Source organism: Macrobrachium rosenbergii, chromosome 52, assembly GCF_040412425.1.
Source record: "Macrobrachium rosenbergii isolate ZJJX-2024 chromosome 52, ASM4041242v1, whole genome shotgun sequence".
NCBI lineage: Eukaryota > Metazoa > Arthropoda > Malacostraca > Decapoda > Palaemonidae > Macrobrachium > Macrobrachium rosenbergii.
Window position 1 is genome coordinate 23,304,129 of NC_089792.1, and position 25,051 is coordinate 23,329,179.

General features: G+C 38.0%; 1 protein-coding gene across 1 annotated transcript in view; it reads right to left on the reverse strand.

Moving 5' to 3' along the window:
• LOC136833754 (voltage-dependent calcium channel type A subunit alpha-1-like) overlaps positions 1-25,051 on the reverse strand; it is a 1,031,224-nt gene that overhangs the window by 62,304 nt on the left and 943,869 nt on the right. Inside the window, 4 exon segments of the mRNA XM_067095975.1 lie at positions 2,699-2,790; positions 3,646-3,711; positions 5,013-5,129; positions 13,794-13,814. Of these exon segments, the coding sequence (XP_066952076.1) occupies positions 2,699-2,790; positions 3,646-3,711; positions 5,013-5,129; positions 13,794-13,814 (296 nt within the window).

A 25,051-nucleotide genomic window follows, 5' to 3' on the forward strand; every position in this document is an offset into this window, starting at 1 on the left:
AATATTAAACTTTCATGATACCAAGGTGGACTTCTTTGCTTCTTCTAGATGAATTATTTCCATATAACATTCAAATCAGGTCCTTTCTTGTGCCATACACAATACTTACCTAAAAAAATAAGAAAAAATGTTAATCAATCTAATTGTCCCTAGGCTACAAAAGCAAGCATTAGACAAGGAGGCCAGGTTCTACCAGGTGGGAAATGATTAAACATAGGCAATCATTAAAAAAATGAAAAAAAGTTTAAAACATTCTATGCAAGTGAAGGTAGTGGCGGAGGCTTGAAAAGGTGAGGAGGTCATAGGCAAGGTTCTAGGAAAGATGGTGAAGGTGCTTCAAAGGGCTGGTTTTGAGGCCACCTAGGATGGGCTAAGTGAGGGAACACGTGGCATAATATCACTGATTCGGACATGGTGTGGTCGTCTACCTGTGAGCCTACACTGCACAATATCAGCAGCTCCAACATGCAAAGTGAGAGTGAGACTACATGTGCGGGTACCGTGCGCTCACAGAAGGTGCTGCTGCTGCTGCTGCTGCTGCTGATGCTGCTGTATGTGGGCTAGTGCTGCTGAGGGTGGCAAGGTGTAGTCCTAGAGTCTCTAAAGTCACATTCGAGCCTATTCTGTCACACTCCATTCTAAGCATGCTCCATTCACTTCTGACACTTGTAAGGAATAGTTATTTGAGTGTTCTTTGCAAACATTCCTTTCATACTTATGTTTTATACTGTTTTCAACAAAATCTAAAGCATTTTCTGTAATCACATCATTCTCTCTGCATTTCAAGTCTTTGATGAAAGTCTGTATTTCACTTTGTTAAGCTACTGTATATATGTTTCATTACAGCTGATAAAGTGACTTTTCTAACATTTTTGAACCAATTCCCTTTAATAAAAATACGACAGTAAATGGGACATGTAGTTGTTGCAAAGGAACGCATACTTCTGACAGTGGGGAATTTTTCCTTTTCCTTTTCAAACTTCATACAATCATACTAATTTACCAAGGTCTATACATATGCTTACATGTTACAGAAAATTTTACTCCTAAATTGAATAATGACAACCCTCACTGCCTACTGTAACATCAGGCGAGAATACCATCTGTTTGTGTTGAGTACAGATGATCCATTTTGTCATGAATAGTCATGACCACCCAACAGCAAGCCCTAATGTGCCCAACGCTAACCTAGACACGCATGCTGCCACCCACGCAGCCTACAGTGCACAACTTAACAAAAGGAACGAAAAAGAAAAAGTCTTGCTTTTATTGCAAGGTGTTGTACAAAGTAATATTCAAACAAAAATGTATATTACTACAGCACAATGACAAATGTTGTTAGTACAATCATGGTGACTACTATGATAGCCAAAATAAATAAAGGGAAAACTAAAGTGGTAAAGGGCTAGTAAGTTTCTCCTTGTTGTTGGTTTCCCGCAAATTTTGGTGCTGAGTTTATTTGGCCATGGTGATCACACAAAATACATTTCTTCCTACAGCATTAGTGATCACATTAAGGTAACATATCCAGCACAGTTACACACCAATGCAGAAAGTGGCATTCATCTCACAAAATACTGTATCTAGACCTTAGGGCAGTCATTAAAATGTTGAGTGACATAAAAAGACTCACTCACACAAAAAAAATCGTGCAAAGAAAAATCATGTAGCCCTTGAAAAAAACTGGGATTTTGCACACAAAGAATGGTCTGGCTTATACAGTATTTTGTAGCAATGGCAGCAATAGCTTTTGAGGAACGGAGATCACAGTGACAAAAGTTTGGACAGAAGAAAATAGCCAATTTTGCCGCTGGTTCATTTTCGAGTGCCAGTAAAAAGTAACTTAGATTGGTTACCTGAACAAGAGCATTATTGCCCTCTGTAAATTTTCTAAAGTTGTTGTGGCGTGTTATAGCAGAGGTAGGATCCAAATCTATATTACCAAAGACCTGGGTGACGAAGGGAAACAAAAGACGAGAAACTTAGGATTACTCAAAATTCCAACTCGATATCTAATCTAGGGGCTTCTGGGGCACACCGAAGACTTTGAGGATATCAACATGAGGTATTAAAGGTTATGAGATGAGATGATAAAAGAAAGGTTATAAGGTCATGAAAAGGCAAAGAAAGGTCAAGTTTAGGGTGGGGCAAAGGGTTGTCCTCTCACCAGGGCTCTCAGGGGGGACAAGTGACCAGTCGCTAGGGTCATATCAGGGTCAAAATTCAGGGACATGGGACAAAAAACTCTGCACAGGTCAATGTACTTCATGGGATAAAGACGATCCCTTGACCAAAAAGTGGGCAAGCACCACAGACACTATCTAGTCTAGGTTAGCTAGTCTATGCTAGTTATATCACATATCTATTGTTACGTTACCTTCTACATGAAAACTATGACTACACGGCATCACTATCTAGAATACTAGACAGGTCACCATACAGCTAAACATTACATGTCTGTTCAGGGATAAAACTAGACTTTAACTGTTCCGGGATGCTGGATCCTCACTTTGAGGTTACCACGAGCTTAGAAGGGGCTGCGAATTTGGCCTTTGTATCATTCTCGGAAGGTTAAAAATCTTGGCGCTGAACAGACATCAGTCTCAGTGTTCAGGCCTAGAAATGGGAATATCATAAATACTGGATCGGTCTCGGGTAGCAATTGGCCGAGCCTGGATGGTGGGGGTTGCAAACTCACCGAAATAAGAGCAAGAGACCGGCGAAGAAAGACTGAAAGTTGTTATGTCGATTTAGGTCAGTGTCGGGATCAAATTTCATGTTGCCAAAAACCTGGGTGTGAAGTATGGGAGAAAAAAAGATGGGAGAGTGCTGTAAAGTCGGGTAGGTGGACATGTCAGCGTGCGAGACCGGTCTTTAGAGCGGAACTCACACCACCAAATGGCGGGTAGGGAGCCACGTTTTCTGCTCTTCTTCCGTGGCCCCGAACCGCAGCCAAAATTCGCTCAAATTCCCATGGTAAGAGGCCAGAACTTGGAGAGTCAATGCACACTACTGTCAGAGATAAGTATATGACTGACTTTTGATAATCCCATTATCTTACAATACTTGCAAATTATGAAAAAATAAATAAAAAGGAACTTAATTTTTGTAGAGATTGAGGCCTCTTAACCTGGGTTTAAGTTATCTTTACAGAATAAAAGTGACACATAACACATTGGGATAACAATCTGGGCTTGTTTCAAAACTAATGGATGGAAATTCACATGATGTAGACAGAGTAACTGCTGGAGTCTTTGGGGGGCAGGGCGGGGGCGGGGGAAGCTTTTAACAAATGAATAGACAGTATTACCCAGATGGGGGGTTGGGTATGGAACCCTACAAAGTTACAGACGCAAGAAACAGAACAGTAAGCCCCTGGTGAGTAGACCAGTCAGTATCAATTTAGGAAATTACATTTACTTATCATTTCATGGAATCTGATGTATTTATAATTTCCAAATAAAAAATGTTAATGTAAAAGGAAAGAAATTAATAAGTATATGAACCAGATATTGCAACATGAATATAAAACAGTATTTGAAATAGTTATGTATCTCATGTAGTCATTTATTTCATATATATTGGCCCTTATTTCAGCGCACCAGAGTACAGTATCATTGGATTGACAGCCTCCATAAACCTTACCTGCATGCCAATAATAGCAAAAATGAAGAACAACATTGCAATAAGAAGACAAACATATGGCAGTGCCTGTAAAATGGAAACAAATGGTTACATCTCATAACATCAGGAAAAAAAAACAATTTATACTAAAACATACTTCATAACTAGAAAGTTTGATTAGGTTTTCAGACCTTTTAGAAAACTACGAACCGTCACAATATGAGGCGACAGCAATACAGTTAGCTTTTCTAGATTGTTACTGATCATTAAATTCTTAAATGATAAATCATCATCAAAATGACCATATTCAGTTATTTTCAATGAGAAATAATAATTCAAAACCTTAAAATTTGAATTTTTCTCTTTGTATATTAAGTACTTTAACAAAAGTATTCTAGTGTTTTGGATAGTCTGCTGCTAGTTCTATGGATTTTTATCCAAATATCATTATAAACCCGATGGGTTTATATATATAATCATATTTGTGATGCTTATATTCTTAGTATCGAAAAAGGTACTGTCTAAAATAACACTGTAGAAACATTGTTATAAGGAATTAAGGAGCAATTTGTCCATATTCTGTATGAGATATGATTTTAAAATAAGATCATTACAACTGTACAAGCAAGTTTTCTATCATTTGATTGGCATCCTATATGGTTAAAAGATCTGTTGACCCTGGAGTAATGACTGACATAAATAAAATTACCTGCAACAGAACTATTTCTTACAGGTTTCCTTTTTTTTTTTTTTTTTCCTTCATCTCAGTTTGAAGCTGTATCACCTCGGCACTAGAGGGTAGTTATTGGGCACTAAAGTGTGTTTGCAGCTTTATGGTCAGTGTTCACTCATTGCATTTATATTTCCTGTGTAAGCACCATGTCTCAAAGTTCAAGTAAAAGCCTTGGAACTTTCTCCCTCCCTTTAAAACCATGGTCTTTTAATGCTTTTCAGGTAGCTTTTCAAGCTTATGCTGAATTGGTTTTCTCAAGTATTCTTGCAGTGCTAAGATGCCAAAAACTGGCAAGAATCAATCAAGTGAAATTTTTGAAAAGGATATGAAAGCAGTGCCGTAAATTCTTCAAGAGAAACTCAGATCTGCTCAGTGACTCTTATTTAATAATTAATTTCAGCTCTATAATACGGTATATGCCATTTTCTATCCGTGATCTTACATTGTTCCTACAGAAAACTGGTTGACAGGAATGTTGAAAAGAATGGGTTTCTGGCCATTTTAAACAGACTTTTTCATTGTGAAAATCAAGAGTTCAAAGATGTATCAGTCATCATTATGTCACAGATTACCAGCGAGTAACAAATAGGAGGAAAGAAATAGAGGGGATTATACAGAATTAACAAAAAGTCTACAAAGATAAACGTAGCCTTACCTTAAATGACTGCACAAATGTCCATAACAAAATACGAATTGTATCACCCTGACGCAGAAGTTTTATAAGTCTTGCTGCTCTGAATAACCTTAAGAATCCTACATTGATGAAGTTTTCCTGTAACGGGGACATCAACATAGTTACAAACCAATAAGCTAAAATCTTAACTTACGATAATTTCTTGTTCACCAGATAAAGATACGCAGTGCAAACTCGCAACCTTGAATTTATCTTTTTATTTGAAATAACATGACTGAATATATTATTAGCAATCAAGCAACGGCCCAAGTAAACCCTTGGGAATTCCGTTCTCTTCCACAAATCTGTTATTCCTGTTATTACGGTATACTTTAATGTTACATGGAATATGGTTCCGGGTGCTATTCTTTTTAGTTTCGATGGTTTGAAAACTAATAACAACACTTTAAAAATTTGAGCATAAAAAAGATCAAATTCTCTACACGGTAGATTTTGAAACATAACGCAAAAAAGTTACCTATACAGAAATACATGACGGAATATCTATACGTACTGGAAACACTATGAAAATATCTAGATATACCTAAATGAATTTCGTAGTCGAATATAATGAGTAAATGACATATACACTATTGAGATTAACTATTGGAAGCAACTGTCCTCCGTCACTAGCAATAAACCTGACAATTATTGGACAGATAAGCCATAAGAATGGCTTACAAATTCATCATCCTTGTTCAGATCACTGATTGTGGAACAGAGTTTGCTCATTTACATGTTCATTTAGGTCTTTTGGCGCGCAAACAGGTTTCTCCTGCTGATTACATACGTGGATGTTCATGAGTTATGACTTTCAGACATCCATATAATCTGGATCTGTAGGTTCTGTCATGTCAAGTCTACTCTGTCAATAACGTCTCACCAAAAGTTTAGCTGTTTGTTCAGGGTTGAAAAGATTTCAATATAATCGTGTATTAGTTAACTAGGGACCTCAGGCATCTCTGTCAATACAAGGTCACATGTTGCCTTGCATACCTCCTGTTGATGTCCGCTGGCTGAGAAAGTTTTCGTATACATTTAGATATTTTATGGTAAATCTATATTCTTGATATACCAGTCTCCTTTATTGGGCTAGAGAGAGTTATGGAGAATTTTCAAGTACTTTTCTCGTACTGCTTTCACTAGCGCCGAGCTTTTCAGTTCCTAGAACTGTTTTTATTCGTGTTGTGATGAAATTTTTCTTGGTAACGGAAGTTTCAGTGCTAGTGTCTAACTAGCAGAGCAGTTGACTAGTTAGCATTTTGGTCTCAAGTTAGTGATCGATAGTCTTCTTATTAACTGATTTTCTTATTTTCCATTTTGCTTTTATTATGGATAGTTTGAGAGAATTTCTAATTGTTTTTATGAAGGGTTCAACGTACTCGTTATCCGTTGTTAATTTTTGTGATGAAGGTTACTCAACCAATTAGCTTCCTACTTTTCTTCTACATATTTTCTGTGTATATTTTGCTCGGTCTGGGTTGATACAGTCTTTTGAGAATTTACACAAATTCTCACGTGTACCTCATCTTGATGTGATATTCATATGAAAAACACAGTTTGCTTGTAACTTAAAATTTTTGTGCTTCTCATGCAACCTAGTTCTGACAGTCTCATTCTGCTTTACAATTAAAGGTAACTTTTTTGGGGGAGTTTTCTTTGTTGTATAGTAACGACAGCTCATTTACTGTTATATATTTGTGACTGTACAAGATCTTAGAGGGCTGCCAGAACTGTTCTGCACGATATTTTCTTTACTATGTTTTCCTCACTTGTATTTTTATGGCACCACTGGGTTTATCGGCATGTCAAGTAAGCATTGTTTTTACGGATGTCCGAATTGTAAAGACTAGACAATGATTTTGGACTGTTTGGCTTCCAGATTATTGTTTTGATTTCTTTGTCTTGACAGCACGAGCTTCAGTGCCAACGCCCAGTTTGGTATTCTTCGTTATTGAAGTGTTTATTGGTTCCCTGTTCTAGTGCAGTCCCCAGATGTCAGGCAACTGTTGTTTTGGTGGATTCAGAGTGCCCAGGGTCCTGCTGTACCTTGCTGCTTCCGCTGTCTTTTGTACCTTCACTATTTTTTGACTGTAACTCTTCCTTTAATGTCAACCTCTTTTGATGAAAGTGAGCAGTGGTACAGGGAAAGGTCTGCTGTTTTTTTTTCTCCACCCTCCTGTCTTGTAGAAAAGTCCTTCTTGTAGAAAAATGCTGTTACTACTTATGCTCTTCTCACACTCAGTTACAAACCTTGTTAGTCGGTTTCCTGATGCAGTTACAATCTTAAGTGGTTGTCTCATTCTGGCTAATGCAAGATAAGATTTTGCCATCATCTTGTGCTTTACTTGGTGCTTCTTCCCTTTCTTTTTGGTCCTGGCACTAATTCATTTGCATTTTTCTGCCCCTTTAGCATCTGATGCTCTGCTTACTGTCAACTCCTGCTAGTCTCACACCTGGCAAACTTCTTCACTTACCTGGACTTCCTGATTCCTTCCATGCTCCTAGTGGGATTGTTTGAAGCAGTTGCGCACCTGGCTCTGGTCATGCACCAGCAATTAACTTTCACGTTTCAAAGCTTGTTCCTGATCTTGGTGCCTCCTAGTTGTGTTTTTTTATTTACAACTGATCATATTCTGAGACTTCCTTAGTCAGCAAGTCTATAGATATACTCTTCTGTAGCAGTTTCCTTCACATGAACTTCATTATTTTTCTAGTTTTGTTTATTCCTTGAAACATATGAACTTAAGCAGCACAGCTACATGTCCAGCTAATCCATGTGTGTTCATTCCGCAGCCTACATTTCTTTCCAAGCCACACTGGCTACCTTACTCAGGAATGTTTATGCTGCCAATTCCTCACCTGTTATCTGTCAAATATACTTTCTGTCTTAGCAAGATCAGCCCCCATCCGCATGCAGCTTCACAGTTTTGTTGCTTACTTCTCATTTTCAGTTTTCCTTGCACCATTTATTTGGGCACATGCAATTTCCTCAAGTCTATATCCAACTTCAGGTCTCCTTTCTGTCATTATATTTCAAGTAGCACATATATGCTTATGGATGAGTGCTGTGCCAAACCTCTACTACAGCTAGCTGTGCTCTAGCAGCAACCAACAACAGCAACACTGCATTGTCATGCCAGCTCTCAACTCCCAACTACTAGACTCAAGTGTCAGCCAAATGGCAGTGGCAGCCATGCGTTCACACTAGCCCTTGCCAGCTGTCAACTGACTTCCAGTACTGGACAGGCCTCAGGGCCTGCACCTCTTATGACATCATTTGAGTTACTTTCTGACCTCCCCAGGTGTTGTCACTGATAATCACCATGTATAGGCTTCCAGTTTTCTGTCTGCAGCAAGGAAACAGAGGGGAGTAAAACATGATGCAGCAAAAATGATAGCAGCAGCTTGAGGACAATTTTCCATTTCCTGTACAAGTAGTATTGGCATAAGTAGCTGAAGCAAGAGCATTAGAGCTGTTGCAGTTTGAGCAACAATTGCAACAAGTACAGAAAAAGCATAAAGAGTAATGACAGCAGCATAAAGTATCCTTCTTTTCATAAACCCACTACAGGTAGCCAAACAAAGGCAGTACCATGAGGAAGAAAACATCAGGCAGGCAACAGCTTCTTGGCCTAGGTGTTTCCCACTTGCTTTTCTCCTGGACTCCATTGTATTTTCCAATTCAGTCACAAGCCCCAGACATGTTTCTGGTTGTGTGGAGGATGTCCCAGACATGTTTCTTGTTGTCTGGGGGATGTTTTTATTACTGAGAAGGACAAGTGTAGATGATTGCTTAGAGGACAAGAACATCTTCTGGAAAGGGCTCTAGATCAACAGCTCCTTCAAGGCAAGTGGAAAATTGGAGGACATCAACTATACCAGAATGGGGGCTTGGTCAGATGTTTATTTTTGTGCTGGACAGTCTTTGTGGGTCTCCGCCTTTAATTAACACTTGTCCTTACTCATTCATGTCAGAATCTACCTGCTAATCTCAATGCACAGCTGCGTGTCTGTTCCTAGTTAGGCATCTGCATCCACCATTCACTGGCATCTGAATACGTGCCTTATTTCTACCACATACCTACAAGACTTCAACATGGGTACACACCTTTATTTCAAGTGCTTGCTGGTATCTTTATGGGTTAGTTGCCCCTTAGGATTCTCTGTTCCTTCTCACACTTTCTTTACTTCAAGATCTGGATGCTGTTTGAGAATTACCTCCCAATCCATTGCCAAGGGTTCCTTACTAGAGATCATTTTGGACTTTTGGCAATGGCATATTTCTCTTCCTTCAATATCTTTGGCTGTTCAGGGATCAACCTTGACATAAAAGACTTCTTCATTCTAACTATTTTGTCTTTATGAGATTTCTTTTTTTATTTCTTTTACCACTTTCTGGCATGGGAACTTGCAGGGAAAATCTCATTCTGTAATCTACCCCCAAAAATTTTTCTGGGTTCAGAGTCAATCAGTTCCTTTTTTCTCTAAGTTCCTGATGTCCAACACTACCAATGATATTCTCCTAGTTGTTAAGGATCAAATGAGAGTATACAACCTAAGAGGATCTTGGCTTGGAAACTATCTCTTGTATTTTGAACTTGGGTTGTATGGTAGCTTTTCTTTTTATTTCTTTACCATAGATGTCTCATCTTGCTTCTTTGCCCACTTTTTCCAGTCCAATAAGGCTTTTTGAATCTGCAATCAGAATCATATGTCAAGAGTTCCCTTTTTGGAAAATAAGTTTTGATGAAAGGAACCAGCAGAAGCAATGATTTCATCCTCAAAAGTATTGGCTCTTTATGCGATTGTTCTTCACACCACTGGCACCTAGTTTTGACAACCTAAAGAGGATAAGTCTTGCTCCTGGGGCAAATGGATTCCCTAAGGAAACTTTTGTATTTTGCACTTTTCTTGTTTGAAGCTCTCTTTTTTGTTTTTGGATCTGTTTTTCCAGAAACCTCATCTCATTGCATGTCTCATCTTTGCTTCTTTGCCCATTTTCTTTTTCAGTTCCAATTTCAAATGCCTGTTTTCAGGAATTAAGCAATCAGCAGATGACTGTATGGGTACAACTAAATCCTTGAGGTGTCACTTTTCAAGACTTCATGGAACTTGGAAAATTTGCAGTATATTGTTTGCTGGCAATCAGGGAACTTTGTGTGACACTCACACGTTCCTTCTGCTTCAACATGGCAATATCTCTTTAGCCTTCTTCAATAGAGCTTCAGGCATCCTCACAAAGTCAAACACATTTGGCTCAATTCACAATGATGTTATTAGATTGCTTGTTTTCGACACCACTTGAGTCAGGACCTGGTTTTGACCCTGCTTAAAGATTTTTCTGCCTTGAATGCTGAAACCAGACCCTAGGACTTGGGGGTGAGGGCAAATGAGTCTTCAGTTCCCTCAGGACAAGGAATATTATCTTTTTACAGGAATGATATCATTGCCTTTGGTAACTGGCTTTCTGTCAGACATTCAACAAGAACTTAAGTTATCAACATTTAAGGAGAACCAGTGCCTGAAGGTTTTGTTTTGAAAGACCTCTGTTTTCAAGTTCACAGATAGCTCTTTCTGTTTATCTACTTTTCCTATGGGGGACACCAGGTTAAGCCCAGTTCCTCTTTTCATCAGAAGGTATAAAGGCGCTAATGTGAATTTGGGCCGCCAGTCTTGGATCTTTTTCTATAATAGCCTTAACAACTGGGCTGGGTTTCAGTTCTGGAATGCAACCTTACCTAAACAGGGATTGTCTCTTTAGGACCTTTTCTCCTTCCCAGAGCATTACATGCACAACAGGTATATCAATTAAGTTGCTATTCGGTCCATGTTAATGCAATGGGTTAGTCAAGAGCAAACAATTAGAATTTATAAAAAAGTCCCAATATTTTTATTATTTAATTAAATTAAGCTCCTCCTCTCTCCATAAATCTTTCAGCTGGATTACACTACACCAAGTGATCATTAACAAATTTGGACTCAAAAGGACGTTTCACATGAACTGTAATAAAAACCTCAAGGCATATTCATGGGCATTTAATTTAGTTCCACACACAGAAATAAGGAAAACGAATTATTCAGTGTTGGCGGAACAGAACCAAGAGCAGCAGTGAACTAAGAGATGGCAGAAGTATGTTTTGATTTACTAAAGCATACTTTAGCAAACTATCCAAGTTTACTGCATTCTCGACTTGTAACTTCCTTTGCAGGGCATTTCTGTCTAGTAAGACACTTGTCTCCACAAAAGAAACATTTCTCTTGTATAGCCAAAGCAACTAAAATCATCGTCTGCAGCACCGGACGTCTCACATTTCTCTTTCAGATGGGTATGATAATCACGTTCTGGCAGAGATTTAACGGCGGCTGCAGGAGCGCATTCATCAGAAGGAAGTCCATACGACTGCGAGCCCTTGAAGACAAGTTCCAGTGCTCTAGGTTGATCAGCAGCAGCAGATAACACAAGCGTTATATTTTCAAGCAGTCTCGTTCGAATATATTGAGAGGATATGCCAGCAATAAAAGCATCACGAATACTTTCATGTATTTATACCTCTGAGGAAAAGTCCTTGAAACTGAAGTCAACGCCAAGTTTATGCAGAGCACGTCAATACTCGTCAGTGGTTTCTCTCGACATCTGCCGACCAGTGGCATGACGATGTCGAGAAACAACTTTGTTGACAGGCTGTATAAAAAACGTTTTCAGTTTTGCGATGGCGCAATCATAAGTAGCTCAATCAGATAAAAAACCAAAGTTCTCAGGTGATAATGCATTTGCATGCATACCAAGACAAGCGTCGTTAGGTCTTCCAGTAGCATTTTTGGATCGTGAAAAGATACCGGGAAAGGTGTATGGTAGGAATGCCAAAAATAAACATAGACGGCACAAACAACAGAACAGAAAACCATTCGCTGACTAGGGTGGTGATAATTTAATCTAAATCAATGGAAAATCTAATCAACATGTAAAGAATCAGAGCTGTTTGAAGGCATGAACATTTTTATGTCGACAAACACATAATGTGGTTAAACATTCAGACGGGTTATTATGATAAATATCAATTTACCACAGGAACCAATCTATCCAACCCACCTGATTTTTTTTCCGTCTTCATATGCATAAATAACTCATTTTAAAGTAATGGGTTTGTGCTAAACATTTACTTTTGCTTTTAAAAATTTATATCTGTTACAGTTACACAGCATATTATCGTATCTCACAATCCTTTCCTCAGTTATAGTAGACTAAAAGGCCTTCAGATATTTATTCATGTCCATAATTATATAAATCATAAACAAATTTATTACAGTGCTTTACACAAAAAATTCATTAAAACCTTTTTATGATCGCGGTTTATAGCTAAGAAATATCAACCCTAAAACAGCTATTATAACATTTTTATCAACAACATCACAAGTTGAGTTTACTATTCCGCAGTAATAGTCAGCAGATGACACTTACATTTGCACTGTTCATGAATGCTGTGATTCAAAATGATTATCGTATCACTGCCGCACAGCAGTCTAAGCAGAATGCAGTGTATGGTATAATGACTGGAATAGGAATTTTACAAATAAATATGCACCCTTTTCGGAATTACGAATTGCTTGTAAGTCTCAGCGAACTTGTAGCTCTTATTATTGCACCAGTACGGCAATATCAGCGATTACGACACCCCTCCCTATATTCCAATCATAAATGTACACAGGAATAACAGGAAAGCAGAATAAACAAAATACTTACAAATTTTGGTTATCAAAAATATCAATAAAAATCATTCTCACAAAAAACTTATCTGTTATATACGACAATGCACAATAAAAGTAAATTGACAAATCTACTTGTATTTTCAATAATATACTGCCAACAACTATTACATTTATGATCTAAGAGCTTTTATGCTTTTGTATACAAATCGCCAAGCACTGCAGTTCAAGGTCAACATAAGCAGCACCAAATTAAACTTATGAAAGCTTTTGCATAATAATAATAATATCCAAAGTTTCAGCCATAGAAATTACACAAGATATATATATATATATATATATATATATATATATATATATATATATATATATATATATATATACATATACACACACATATATATATACATATACAGTACATATATATATATATACATATATATACATGTATGTATATATATGTACATAAGTATGTTATATAGTATATATATATATATATATATATATATATATATATATATATATAATATATATATATATATATATATATGTATATATATACACATATATTAAATTTCTAATGCAGGTTCTCAATGATATTGGGCTTTTCATAAATACATGGTATATAAACTGTATACATTACTGGAGGGAATAAATCTCTCAACAAGGGAATTAAACTGACATTTGGACAGGAGGCATCAAATCCCAAAGCTCCTACGGGTTGTACAGAGAGCTATGAGTAAATGCTCAGAATGTTTGATGAACTGGATTTGAAGGATACAGCTTTCAAGTCAGTATCTCTGAGCACTTGTCATTAAAAATAACACTCACAATGATGAGATGCCTCGAAAATATTAAAGCATGAATCCACTATTTTGGTGTACACTTTAAATCCAGTGTTCTATAATTCAGAAAGTGAGCATTTAAAGAACTTTGATACCGAAACCCACAGGAACAAAATCTACAACCCAGGATTATCAAAGGGACCTTTGAGGATCTAAATATAAGGTCTGAGGATGAACTTTTGGTTCCAACACTTGATCTTCAGCGACTTACTGTCCCCTCTCCATACATTCGCTGAGATGGAAAGAATTTATGTAATAAATGTGGTGTTACAAAATTTGTTCTGGAATGTTTTTAAAATAAAACAAAAATCATGCAAAACTTGCTATAAAGCTACAAAACTCTGATCATAACAGTACAGGTTAACAGGCATCCCTTATGTGTTAATTAGCGTTAGTGAATGATGCATAAATACAGAAAGTACACAGTCATTTATATTTGCCGTGAAATTACTTACAAACTCGTCCGCCCCGTAATATCTCCGCTAAAGAGATATGAAATTGTTTCAAATGTATTGTGTTCAAGGAAACTAAAAACTCTTATGATTTCTAAAATGCAAAATAAACAGAATGGGAGTTTCAAGTCCTGACATACCCGTTTTCCGCAGAAGATTAAGAAGCTTCCATGAACAAAGCACTGTCTCTCAATGCCTACAGAAATGTTTTGAAACAGCTGACATGTATCTGTACCTACAAAGAGCAGCCAGTCATCCCTGACTCAGAACTAGTATCCAAGTCACTGCCACCGAGTACCTCTGGTCTTTCTCTGGTCATCCGATGCTACTGATATTCAATTTGACTAAGGATAAGTGGAAACAAAATCTATCCAAAATATCATCTAATTACCAGACAAGCAGAGCAAAAATAGACCATACAAAAAGACGCGAAGACACAAGTGGGCTCCTCCTAGAAACTTGTGGTCCTTGTTTTAATTGTAAAAACGCACATGGAAAAAGCACTTGAATCTATACCATATATCTGTAAGACAAATATTTTTCAGCATCTATAGAGCATGTCAAAAAGGATCACTTAAGATGGACTGTCTTATACCACAGTTAATAAATTAGGATATCCCCAGAACGCTTATTATCTCAGTGAAAGACACAGGTTCCATGGATGTCATCAAGTTTGTTTTTTGAACAGTACAATACTTCTGCTGCTCATCATCTTTATATATTAAAATGTAAGTAAACAGGCGGTTTTCCTTGTTATTCTATTGCAAATTATCACTGATTTTAAAAAAGAATTATTCCTATTGCTCCTCCTCATGGAACACCATAAGCCTGTTATTGGTTGCAATCAATTTATTCCTGTTTTGTTGCATAGTAATGGTATTACCCTTTTCATTATGAAGATAGTGTTGAATTGACTAGGGACGTCTTTCGGGGAAGATCACTCCAGACCATTTTACCATGATGTAATGCTGGTTATATAAGGCCTAAACTGTGTAACACCGCACTGCAAGGCCTTATTAAACCAGCAATACATCTTGTAAAATGGTCTGGAGTGATCTTCCCCTAAGGACATCCCTACTCCTGACAATAGTTTGCCATTTGGTCTTAGCCAAATAAGGTATCTACTGTATTAATTATCCTTATAGTAGACAGTTCCACTTATTATAACTAGTTTGTCATGTCACCTACAACAGGTGATTCTGGCCACGCCAGATGTAGGATGCCCTCTCAATATATTCCCATGAACTTTGAGGTTGCAGTTTCATTGCAGTCTTTTACATTAATGGGAAACTTTATATCTGACTTCACTGTATTCATGAAATGTCTATAAACATCATCAGCTTCTCTAGAACAGTGTGCTTCTTTTATTCAAAAGAACATTAACCAGTTTTGGAGAGAGTGGGGGACCCTATGCCGTAACATGGTTCTCGTTCCTTGACCCTATATACTGTGAATTTTTCTTAAAATAATACTGCTGACTTCCCTTTGTTTGCTATATTCACTCTTTCAGCTGCATCTCACACTGCTTTAGTATTAGTATTAATTCTTTTTAACTAACTGATAAAAAAGTACTTATTGGTGATGCTATAAGTGACCACAGGAATAAAATTTGATGCTCCTCAGGGTAAGAGCCAAATGCTCCCTGCTTGAAAATTTCCTTTCCATCTCTTCTCAGTTTAAAACAGGAGAGAAACTATTCCTTTTCGTCTGCTTTACTGTTTGTGGATATGTGAACCTAGGTGGTACCGAGGCACTAAGTCTTGTATAATGGGTACTATATAAAATAAAGGATGAGCCACTACTGCAACGTGAGGCAACCTAGTACAACTAGAGACATTTTCCCACTACAGTATAATAAATATACACTGTTTTTCTCAGATATCCTCCCCTGTATCAACAATGGAGTTAACAGTTATATAAGAAGCAGCAGAGAGAAAAAAACAACGCACCCAGATGGAAATAAACAAATAGACAAACTCAAAGGCATATGAAATAAAAAAACATAATTTTTGAATGATAATTTACCCTATGATAACTCCACTGTACAAGAAAAGATCTACTACTGTCTTAAACCTAGGACTGTACTATTCCATATCAACGTCCAGAGATTTATCATTTAGTTTACAATGTATGAAGTTGTAACTTTGTTCTTGTCTATTAAACATAATACATTTGCATGTTTGCACCATCCATCAGATACCTACTATATTAAAATGTAAACTGAAACAAACAAATGTGATGGTGCCAGATTGGATTCTCATAATCTGAAAAAAGTAAATCTAATGACAAAACTTGTAAATACCAGAGCTGAATCTAAAAAAAGGAAGAATAAGAAAACCATGCCCAGCAAAACAAGAAATGGAAGTGTTAAGCAGTAGTGAGTCAGCTGAAAACCACAAGAGAAAGACCAGAGTCCCATCAAACAGATTGCTGGCAGTGACTATTGGTGTGCAGATTTCTGACCACTTTTCACAGTTTTTTTTTTAATCAGCTGTTTTTAAGCATATCCAGAAAGGATCAAGATAGTGTTTTTTTCCAGAAGCTGAGTGAGTGACATGCCAATAATATGATACATAACTACAGTACTTGGTCCTGTTCATTACAATACAGGTTGACAATGAATCAAACAAATGCCATATGCTAAAAGTGGAAGTGGATTGTTCAAGGTCATGATGAAAAAATCCCACTCAAAACAAAATAAATCAGTAATAAGAATACACCAAGTGGACAGCACAAAAAATGATGGCACTCCTCTTTAACCTTACAACTGTTGAAAAAGACTCGATATGCAGCCTAAGTCATGTTCCACTTACCCCGTTCTAGGAAAAAAGGATACCACGCAATAATTAGGAAGCTCTGTACTACATAAAAATAAGGACTCTTATCCTATGAGAAAATGTTACAACTATGCAAAATAGGCTTAACTTTAAAGAAAGACATACTTAAATTTAGTAACAAAAAGAAAAAAAAGTACTCCTTTGATCTAAGCACAGATAAGTAGCAAAGGGACACACACTTCATCACTCCTCTATAACAGACAATTAATAACAAGTGCTAATCAGTCATTGTTTCACTGAATACAGAGAGCAAATGGTCATTATATTAGTGCTGACTATTTTATAATCACTAACCTTCATGAATTCATTCTTTCTTTTTACTGTTTACTGATACTGTATATATAGTACCTCTTCTAAATTATCAGATATTATGAAAATTAAGAAGCTAGTACAAATATATCCAAGGTACTAAGACCATTATTTGTGAAATGAATTGATATAGAATACTGCCAAATGCTAAGGTTTCTGTTGCTTTAGCCATTTTCCTTCTTGGATTAAGGATTAGGAAATAAAAAAAATAATTCTGATGCCTCCCATGTATGAAAAACAACCTCTACTATTCTATTATTAATCTTAGGGTCGTATTAGCCCTGCTACGACCTATTACTTAGGTGATTAAGTAACTGGCTGGCTAAATATAAAAAAAGAATGTCTTGTGCTTCACAGAAAGTAAGGAATGCCCTTAAAATGGGGCAAATCCTATCCCTAACACCCTAATCTTCTTGCAGTCTTTCATAATATGTGTACATTTTTTTCCTTATAAATCGTTAATTCAGCATTTTCCTTAACGTTTGGACACTGTCTTTATTTTTAGTTTATGAAGACTGAGAGAGGTGATGGATGAAATAAATTTGGCTCTTTTTGAAATGGATGAACTTGCCACAACTCTACTGCGACACCATTTTCAAAAGAAGATTCAAATGCTCCCCACTCAAAGTTAGTAAAATCTTTGATCCACAGATTATAATCTACAGCTGTTATTCCATAGTCTCCCATTGTGCATAGTAAGGAGAACTCTCATCAAGTACCCTGAAGGACTCCTTAACTCATCATGTTTGTGGACTGATGTTGGTAGTGAAAAGTCATCAAACTGAGTAATCTTAACCTGTTCATTCTGTAAATTCCACTCCAGATGGAGATGACCTCCTCTGTTCTTCTAGTCATCAAAAAGGTTCTTGGCAATCATCAGTCTAAATGGTAAGCACATCCAAATACTGATTTATCCAGTTTCATAGCTCCTCTACTCCAAGTCTTCATCTGGCCCACAGTCCCAGTAGCTGTGTTGGTAAATTTCAGGAAATTTGGCTTTAACGGCACTGAGATGATTGGTTTGTCAGTTTCAAAAGTTCCAATCTTCTAAACCACTAAAGTACATTTACTTGTTATTAGGGACTTTGCAAATCACATCAGTCTCTTCTATTCAGTGAACCCTTTACTTGGAAAACAATACTGACTTGTATATTCCCTGATCCTTTCTATCCACAAGAGGTGAGGCATGTTCAAAATAACTGCCACTCTCTTCTTGGAATGCCAGAATGGCAGACCACTGAGACACGACTCACAACTTGAAAATCTAGTTTTCAAGAGATGTTGTCATTTTTAGTTACTCCATATTCACCTTGACATTCTGTGGTCAACTTTATGTAAGACAGTATTTTGTGTAGTGTTCGTTCAAGAGCACTGTGTGCTCTTGACCTTTCACTGGGACACTTACTTTACTTTAGTTTTCTCCATCAAGAGAAGGCTCAAGTCTGGAGACTCCACTTAATCAGAGGGTGCTGCCCTTCACCATCCAACAAGCTCCTCACCCTCAAACTATGCCAGGCCTGAGGCGAGGTTTTCACCTGGTGTGTGAGGAAAGTCGCTGCATTCTCTTCAACACTCTCAAAGATGGTTGATTTTTTTTTTACCAATAACAGGGAAAAAATAGAAAGTCAGCTTTCAGCATCAAGTGCTATAGGACACCCATTCCATGGGACTGGATCTCCTGAATACGGTGAAATTTAGGTATTTCCTCTTTTTGATTCCTGAAAGGGTATGGATGCCAGAACAAGGCACATCTGAAATGGACCTAAACCTAACTCTCCATAGGCTTAAAAAGCAGACCTTTCCATGAACTGCATGTCATTACTATAGAAACTGACCAAAGCTGAAACTTTTCTTGGTAATGATTTCATCACTGAATTTTTTGTTTAATGGATTCACGTTTCATCAACATGAGGAATTTCTTTTGTGAGTGAACTAAACAAACTAGCATTTAAAGATGGCTTCAGTAACTCCACTTTTCCTTAAATGAGAAAAACAGCTAAGCAAACAAGAAATACCTTTGCTAGTTTGGTCCACAAAAGAAAGTTTTCAGCACAATAACTTCCTTTACCAAAAATAATGATTTTGAGGGGACAATACCCAAGGGTTATCCATAATTTTTTTTCCTTTTATGTATTGTTTAAGACACTGAATAAATGAATGGTTCGATTAAGCAATACTGTTCATATGTGCATATAACATAGTTGCTTCAGCAATGTTAAATTGTCACTGTTTTCCTTGCAAACTAACAACCATAACACTGAAGCCTGTAAGCAGACTTTATGGTGGCAGGTGGTTGTCATGGGCTGTTCAGTCCCACTATTTAAGTGGAACGATTCTCAACAGTGCCAAGATAAACCGAATCAGCTTAAGAGTGGGGCCAGTTACCTCTATGAAGACAGATATGGAATGCCCTTTACCTGCTTAACGCATCCAAGGATGAGCCTTGACTAATAGCCTTCTACGTGGTAGTTTAGCTGCTCTCTTGCAAAGGAAGCTTACAGCTTCTACTTGTTCAGGGTGACCTAACTGTAGCTGCCATACAAGATAACCTCATTCTGTCCTTTGACCCAAGTTTTACATCTATCCACAGGTTCAGGCCTCTCTAAGATGAAACAGAGTGGTTCTGATATTGCGGGGAGTATAAAATCCATGTTTCCCTTAAAATCTGAAATATCAGCTAATATATATATATCAACGTTATGTCTAGTTGGTTGAAAAGATCACCTCAACATATAAAGGGTGTACTTGTCTTAACATTAGAATGTTTCAACTGTCAACAAAAAAAATGCCTCCTGAGGGAAAGCAATATCCTGAAGATGGATGAAAATTATTAAGGATTTTGTAACAGGTAGTCAGCCTTCCACGAAAAAAAAAGCAAACACTTTGATCCGTATAATTTTGTTCTCTTTAGATCCATTAATCTCTTCTCCTTCCCACTCTTCCCCAAACTTCTTGTTGGGAGTGGTATAGATAAGGTGAGACTGGTGGAGGGATCACCATTTTGAGCTTTGTTGTTCACATTTTTGTTGTATTCTGGACACTGATAACCTTGCAGTGCCATTTTAAATGCTGCATTGCCAGGTGGTTTGGCCTCATAAGTCAGTATTCCTAGAATATGCCTTCATTTTTACAGTGATCTAGCTCTACACAAGTAATGAATTCCTGTTTTAACTACTAGGAAGTTTTAACCTAAGTACTAATAGCCAAACCAAGTAGAATTGTCATGCCCACAGAAGCATTGTCAAGTTTGCATAAGCACTGTGACCTTATTAAATCCGTAGAGCTTAGAGTTGGCGAAAGTTGCTTCAGTGGCTACATAGCATCATCAAGAAATGGTGGGATTTTGTCAAAATTTTTTGGACAAAGATACTCCACTGACTTTATAAGCTAGCATGTAGATGGCATTTTTAAAACTTGTAATTGCTAAAGACAGACAATTTGGACCAAGATAAAGACAGAGGCCCTGGCATTAGCAAACAGTTTTAGACAGCGATCCCCTCATTCTAGTGAGGCCACTGCCAGTGCAACTTCCCAGTTCTTCGAGAATAAAAATGATAATGGTCGTGATATTCAATGATATGTGAGAACACACCAATCTGACTGGCATCACTGGAGATTTGCCTTTAGCTTGAGGATGAGAATAAGATCAAATCTCTCCTGAGGAATAGTCCAGTTCCTTGAGCATGAGGAGGAGACTAAGATAAAATCTCTCCTGAGGAATAGTCTAGTTCCTTTAGCATGAGGATGAGACTAAGATCAAATCTCTCCCGAGAGACAGTCCAGCTCCTTTAGCATGAGGAGGAGGAGACTAAGATCAAATCTCTCCTGAGGGACAATCCAGTTCCTTTAACATGAGGATGAATCTAAGATAAAATCTCTCCTGAGGAATAGTCTAGTTCCTTTAGCATGAGGAGGAGACTAAGATCAAATCTCTCCTGGGGGAGCGTCCAGTTCCTTTCGCATGAGGCGGAGACTAACATCAAATCTCTCCTGAGGAACAGTCTAGTTCCTTTAGCATGAGGAGGAGACTAAGATCAAATCTCTCCTGGAGGACAGTCTAGTTCCTTTCGCATGAGGAGGAGACTAACATCAAATCTCTCCTGGAGGACAGTCTATTTCCTTTCGCATGAGGAGGAGACTAACATCAAATCTCTCCTGGAGGACAGTCTATTTCCTTTCGCATGAGGAGGAGACTAACATCAAATCTCTCCTGAGGACAGTCTATTTCCTTTAACATGAGGAGGATGAAACATCAAATCTCTCCTGAGGGACAGTCTATTTCCCGAGCATGAGGAGGGGACTCATCAAAGTTCCTGGAGGACAGTCTATTTCCTTTAGCATGAGGAGGAGACTAAGATCAAATCTCTCCTGGAGGAAATTTCCTTTAGCATGAGGAGGGATCAAATCTCTCCTGGAGGAGTTCCTTTAGCATGAGGAGGAGACTAAGATCAAATCTCTCCTGGGGACAGTCTATTTCCTTTAGCATGAGGAGAGACTAACATCAAATCTCTCCTGGAGGACAGTCTATTTCCTTTCGCATGAGGAGGAGACTAACATCAAATCTCTCCTGGAGGACAGTCTATTTCCTTTCGCATGAGGAGGAGACTAACATCAAATCTCTCCTGGAGGACAGTCTAGTTCCTTTCGCATGAGGAGGAGACTAAGATCAAATCTCTCCCGAGGGACAGTCCAGTTCTAGTTCATGAGGATTCAAATCTCTCCTGAGAATAGATAGTTCCTTTAGCATGAGGAGACTAAGATCAAATCTCTTCTGAGGGACAGTCCAGTTCCTTTAGCATGAGGAGGAGACTAAGATCAAATCTCTCCTGAGGGACAGTCCAGTTCCTTTAGCATGAGGAGGAGACTAAGATCAAATCTCTCCTGAGGAATAGTCTAGTTCCTTTAGCATGAGGAGGAGACTAAGATCAAATCTCTCCTGAGGGACAGTCCAGTTCCTTTAGCATGAGGAGGAGACTAACATCAAATCTCTCCTGGAGGACAGTCTAGTTCCTTTCGCATGAGGAGGAGACTAACATCAAATCTCTCCTGGAGGACAGTCTAGTTCCTTTCGCATGAGGAGGAGACTAACATCAAATCTCTCCTGGAGGACAGTCTAGTTCCTTTCGCATGAGGAGGAGACTAAGATCAAATCTCTCCCGAGGGACAGTCCAGTTTCTTTAACATGAGGATGAAACTAAGATCAAATCTCTCCTGAGGAATAGTCTAGTTCCTTTAGCATGAGGGACAGTGAGGGACAGTCTAGTTCCTTTAGCATGAGGATGAGACTAAGATCAAATCTCTCTCGAGGACAGTCCAGTTCTTTAGCATGAGGAGGGACAGTCCTGAGGACAGTCTAGTTCCTTTAGCATGAGGAGGAGACTAAGATCAAATATCTCCTGAGGGACAGTCTAGTTCCTTTAGCATGAGGATGAGACTAAGATCAAATCTCTGAGGGACAGTCTAGTTCCTTTAGCATGAGGAGGAGACTAAGATCAAATCTCTCCTGAGGGACAGTCTAGTTCCTTTAGCATGAGGATGAGACTAAGATCAAATCTCTCCTGGAGGACAGTCTATTTCCTTTCGCATGAGGAGGGGACTAACATCAAATCTCTCCTGGAGGACAGTCTAGTTCCTTTAGCATGAGGATGAGACTAAGATCAAATCTCTCCTGGAGGAATGAGGAGGGGTCTAGTTATTTCCTTTAGCATGAGGATGAGACTAAGATCAAATCTCTCCTGAGAGGACAGTCTAGTTCCTTTAACATGAGGACTAACATCAAATGAGACTGAGGATCAAATCAAATCTCTCCTGGGGACAGTCTAGTTCCTTTAGCATGAGGATGAGACTAAGATCAAATCTCTCCTGAGGGATAGTCTAGTTCCTTTCTCATGAGGATGAGACTAAGATCAAATCTCTCCTGAGGGACAGTTCCTTTCATGAGGAGACTAAGATTCTCTCTTAGCATGAGGAGGAGACTAAGATCAAATCTCTCCTGAGGAACAGTCTAGTTCCTTTAGCATGAGGAGGAGACTAAGATCAAATCTCTCCTGAGGAATAGTCTAGTTCCTTTCTCATGAGGATGAGACTAAGATCAAATCTCTCCTGAGGGACAGTCTAGTTCTTTTAGCATGAGGAGGAGACTAAGATCAAATCTCTCCTGAGGAATAGTCTAGTTCCTTTCTCATGAGGATGAGACTAAGATCAAATCTCTCCTGGAGGACAGTCTAGTTCTTTTAGCATGAGGAGGAGACTAAGATCAAATCTCTCCTGAGGAATAAGTCTAGTTCCTTTCTCATGAGGATGAGACTAAGATCAAATCTCTCCTGAGGGACACAGTTTCTGAGGATGAGTTCTTTTAGAATAGTCTAGTTCCTTTAGGGGAAACTAAGATCAAATCTCTTCTGAGGAACAGTCTAGTTCCTTTCTCATGAGGATGAGACTAAGATCAAATCTCTCCTGAGGGACAGTCCAGTTCTTTTAGCATGAGGAGGAGACTAAGATCAAATCTCTCTGAGGGACAGTCTAGTTCTTTTAGCATGAGGATGAGACTAAGATCAAATCTCTCGGATGAGACTAAGTTCCTTTGCATGGAATAATCAAATCTCTCCTGCGGGACAGTCTAGTTCCTTTCTCATGAGGATGAGACTAAGATCAAATCTTTCCTGAGGACAGTCCAGTTCCTTTAGCATGAGGAGGAGACTAAGATCAAATCTCTCCTGAGGAATAACCTAGTTCCTTTCTCATGAGGATGAGACTAAGATCAAATCTCTCCTGAGGGACAGTCCAGTTCCTTTAGCATGAGGAGGAGACTAAGATCAAATGTCTCCTGAGGGACAGTCTAGTTCCTTTAGCATGACGAGGAGACTAAGATCGAATCTCTCCTGAGGAATAGTCAAGTTCCTTTCGCATGAGGATGAGACTAGGATCAAATCTCTCCTGAGGGACAGTCTAGTTTATAAAGGAGGCCCTCAACCTGTCAAAAGACTTCAACTCTTACATATCTCAGCTGATGAAGGAAATCACCCTCTGTATCCTGCCAACTGTGCCAAGAAAGAAAAGCTCAAAATCACTTTGTCAAGTTGAAAATGCTTCATTTAAGTGTGTTGTTATGAGACATTTCTATCTCTTCATGGGTAAGGGATGCCTTAATAATTTTCGTCGAACTGCAACTATAAAGACCCCTTGCTCAGGAAATCATCCAAGACTTGAAAAGTTTTGTAATTAAAGCCTGGGCTAGGAATTCTACGGCAGCAGTAGGATTGCAAATACATTTGCTCATCATACCTGAGCAAATGCAAAGCCAAACTAGTGCTTCAAACTGAAAATAATCACTGACATTTCAGAGGAACCAAACTTGGATTTAGTCACCTTTGCTGAAAAACAAATTAAAGATAGAAAATAATAATTGCTAGCGATATGGTAAAACAATTAACATCTATTATTACAATATTGGCAGAAGAAAAGGTTTCTTTTCCTTTTTTTTTTTTAGGAAAGGCTAGATGTATAATCTAAGAAAATTTTCCATTATTTATATAGAGCAAAATAGTCCTGTTGTAAATCTTATAGAAGAGTGATCAGTACTGACCCAATGATTACTTGTCTCTAAAACAACTAAAACTTCATCATTTAAATGAGCACTATTGCCATAAGTTTCAATAATTTACAGAGGAGAAACAGAAACCTTCATTAGCAATTACTCTTCAGTTACACTAATAAAAAAATTTCTTACAGTTCACAAGGACGCCCACCTTTTGAAATCCGTTCTCAATATTCTTAAACGGAGATGTTTTTAGGGCAACGTGAAAATGAGCTAAACTTCTTCGGTTCAAATCACTATCTTAACAACAAAGCATGGGATCAGGCACTACAAT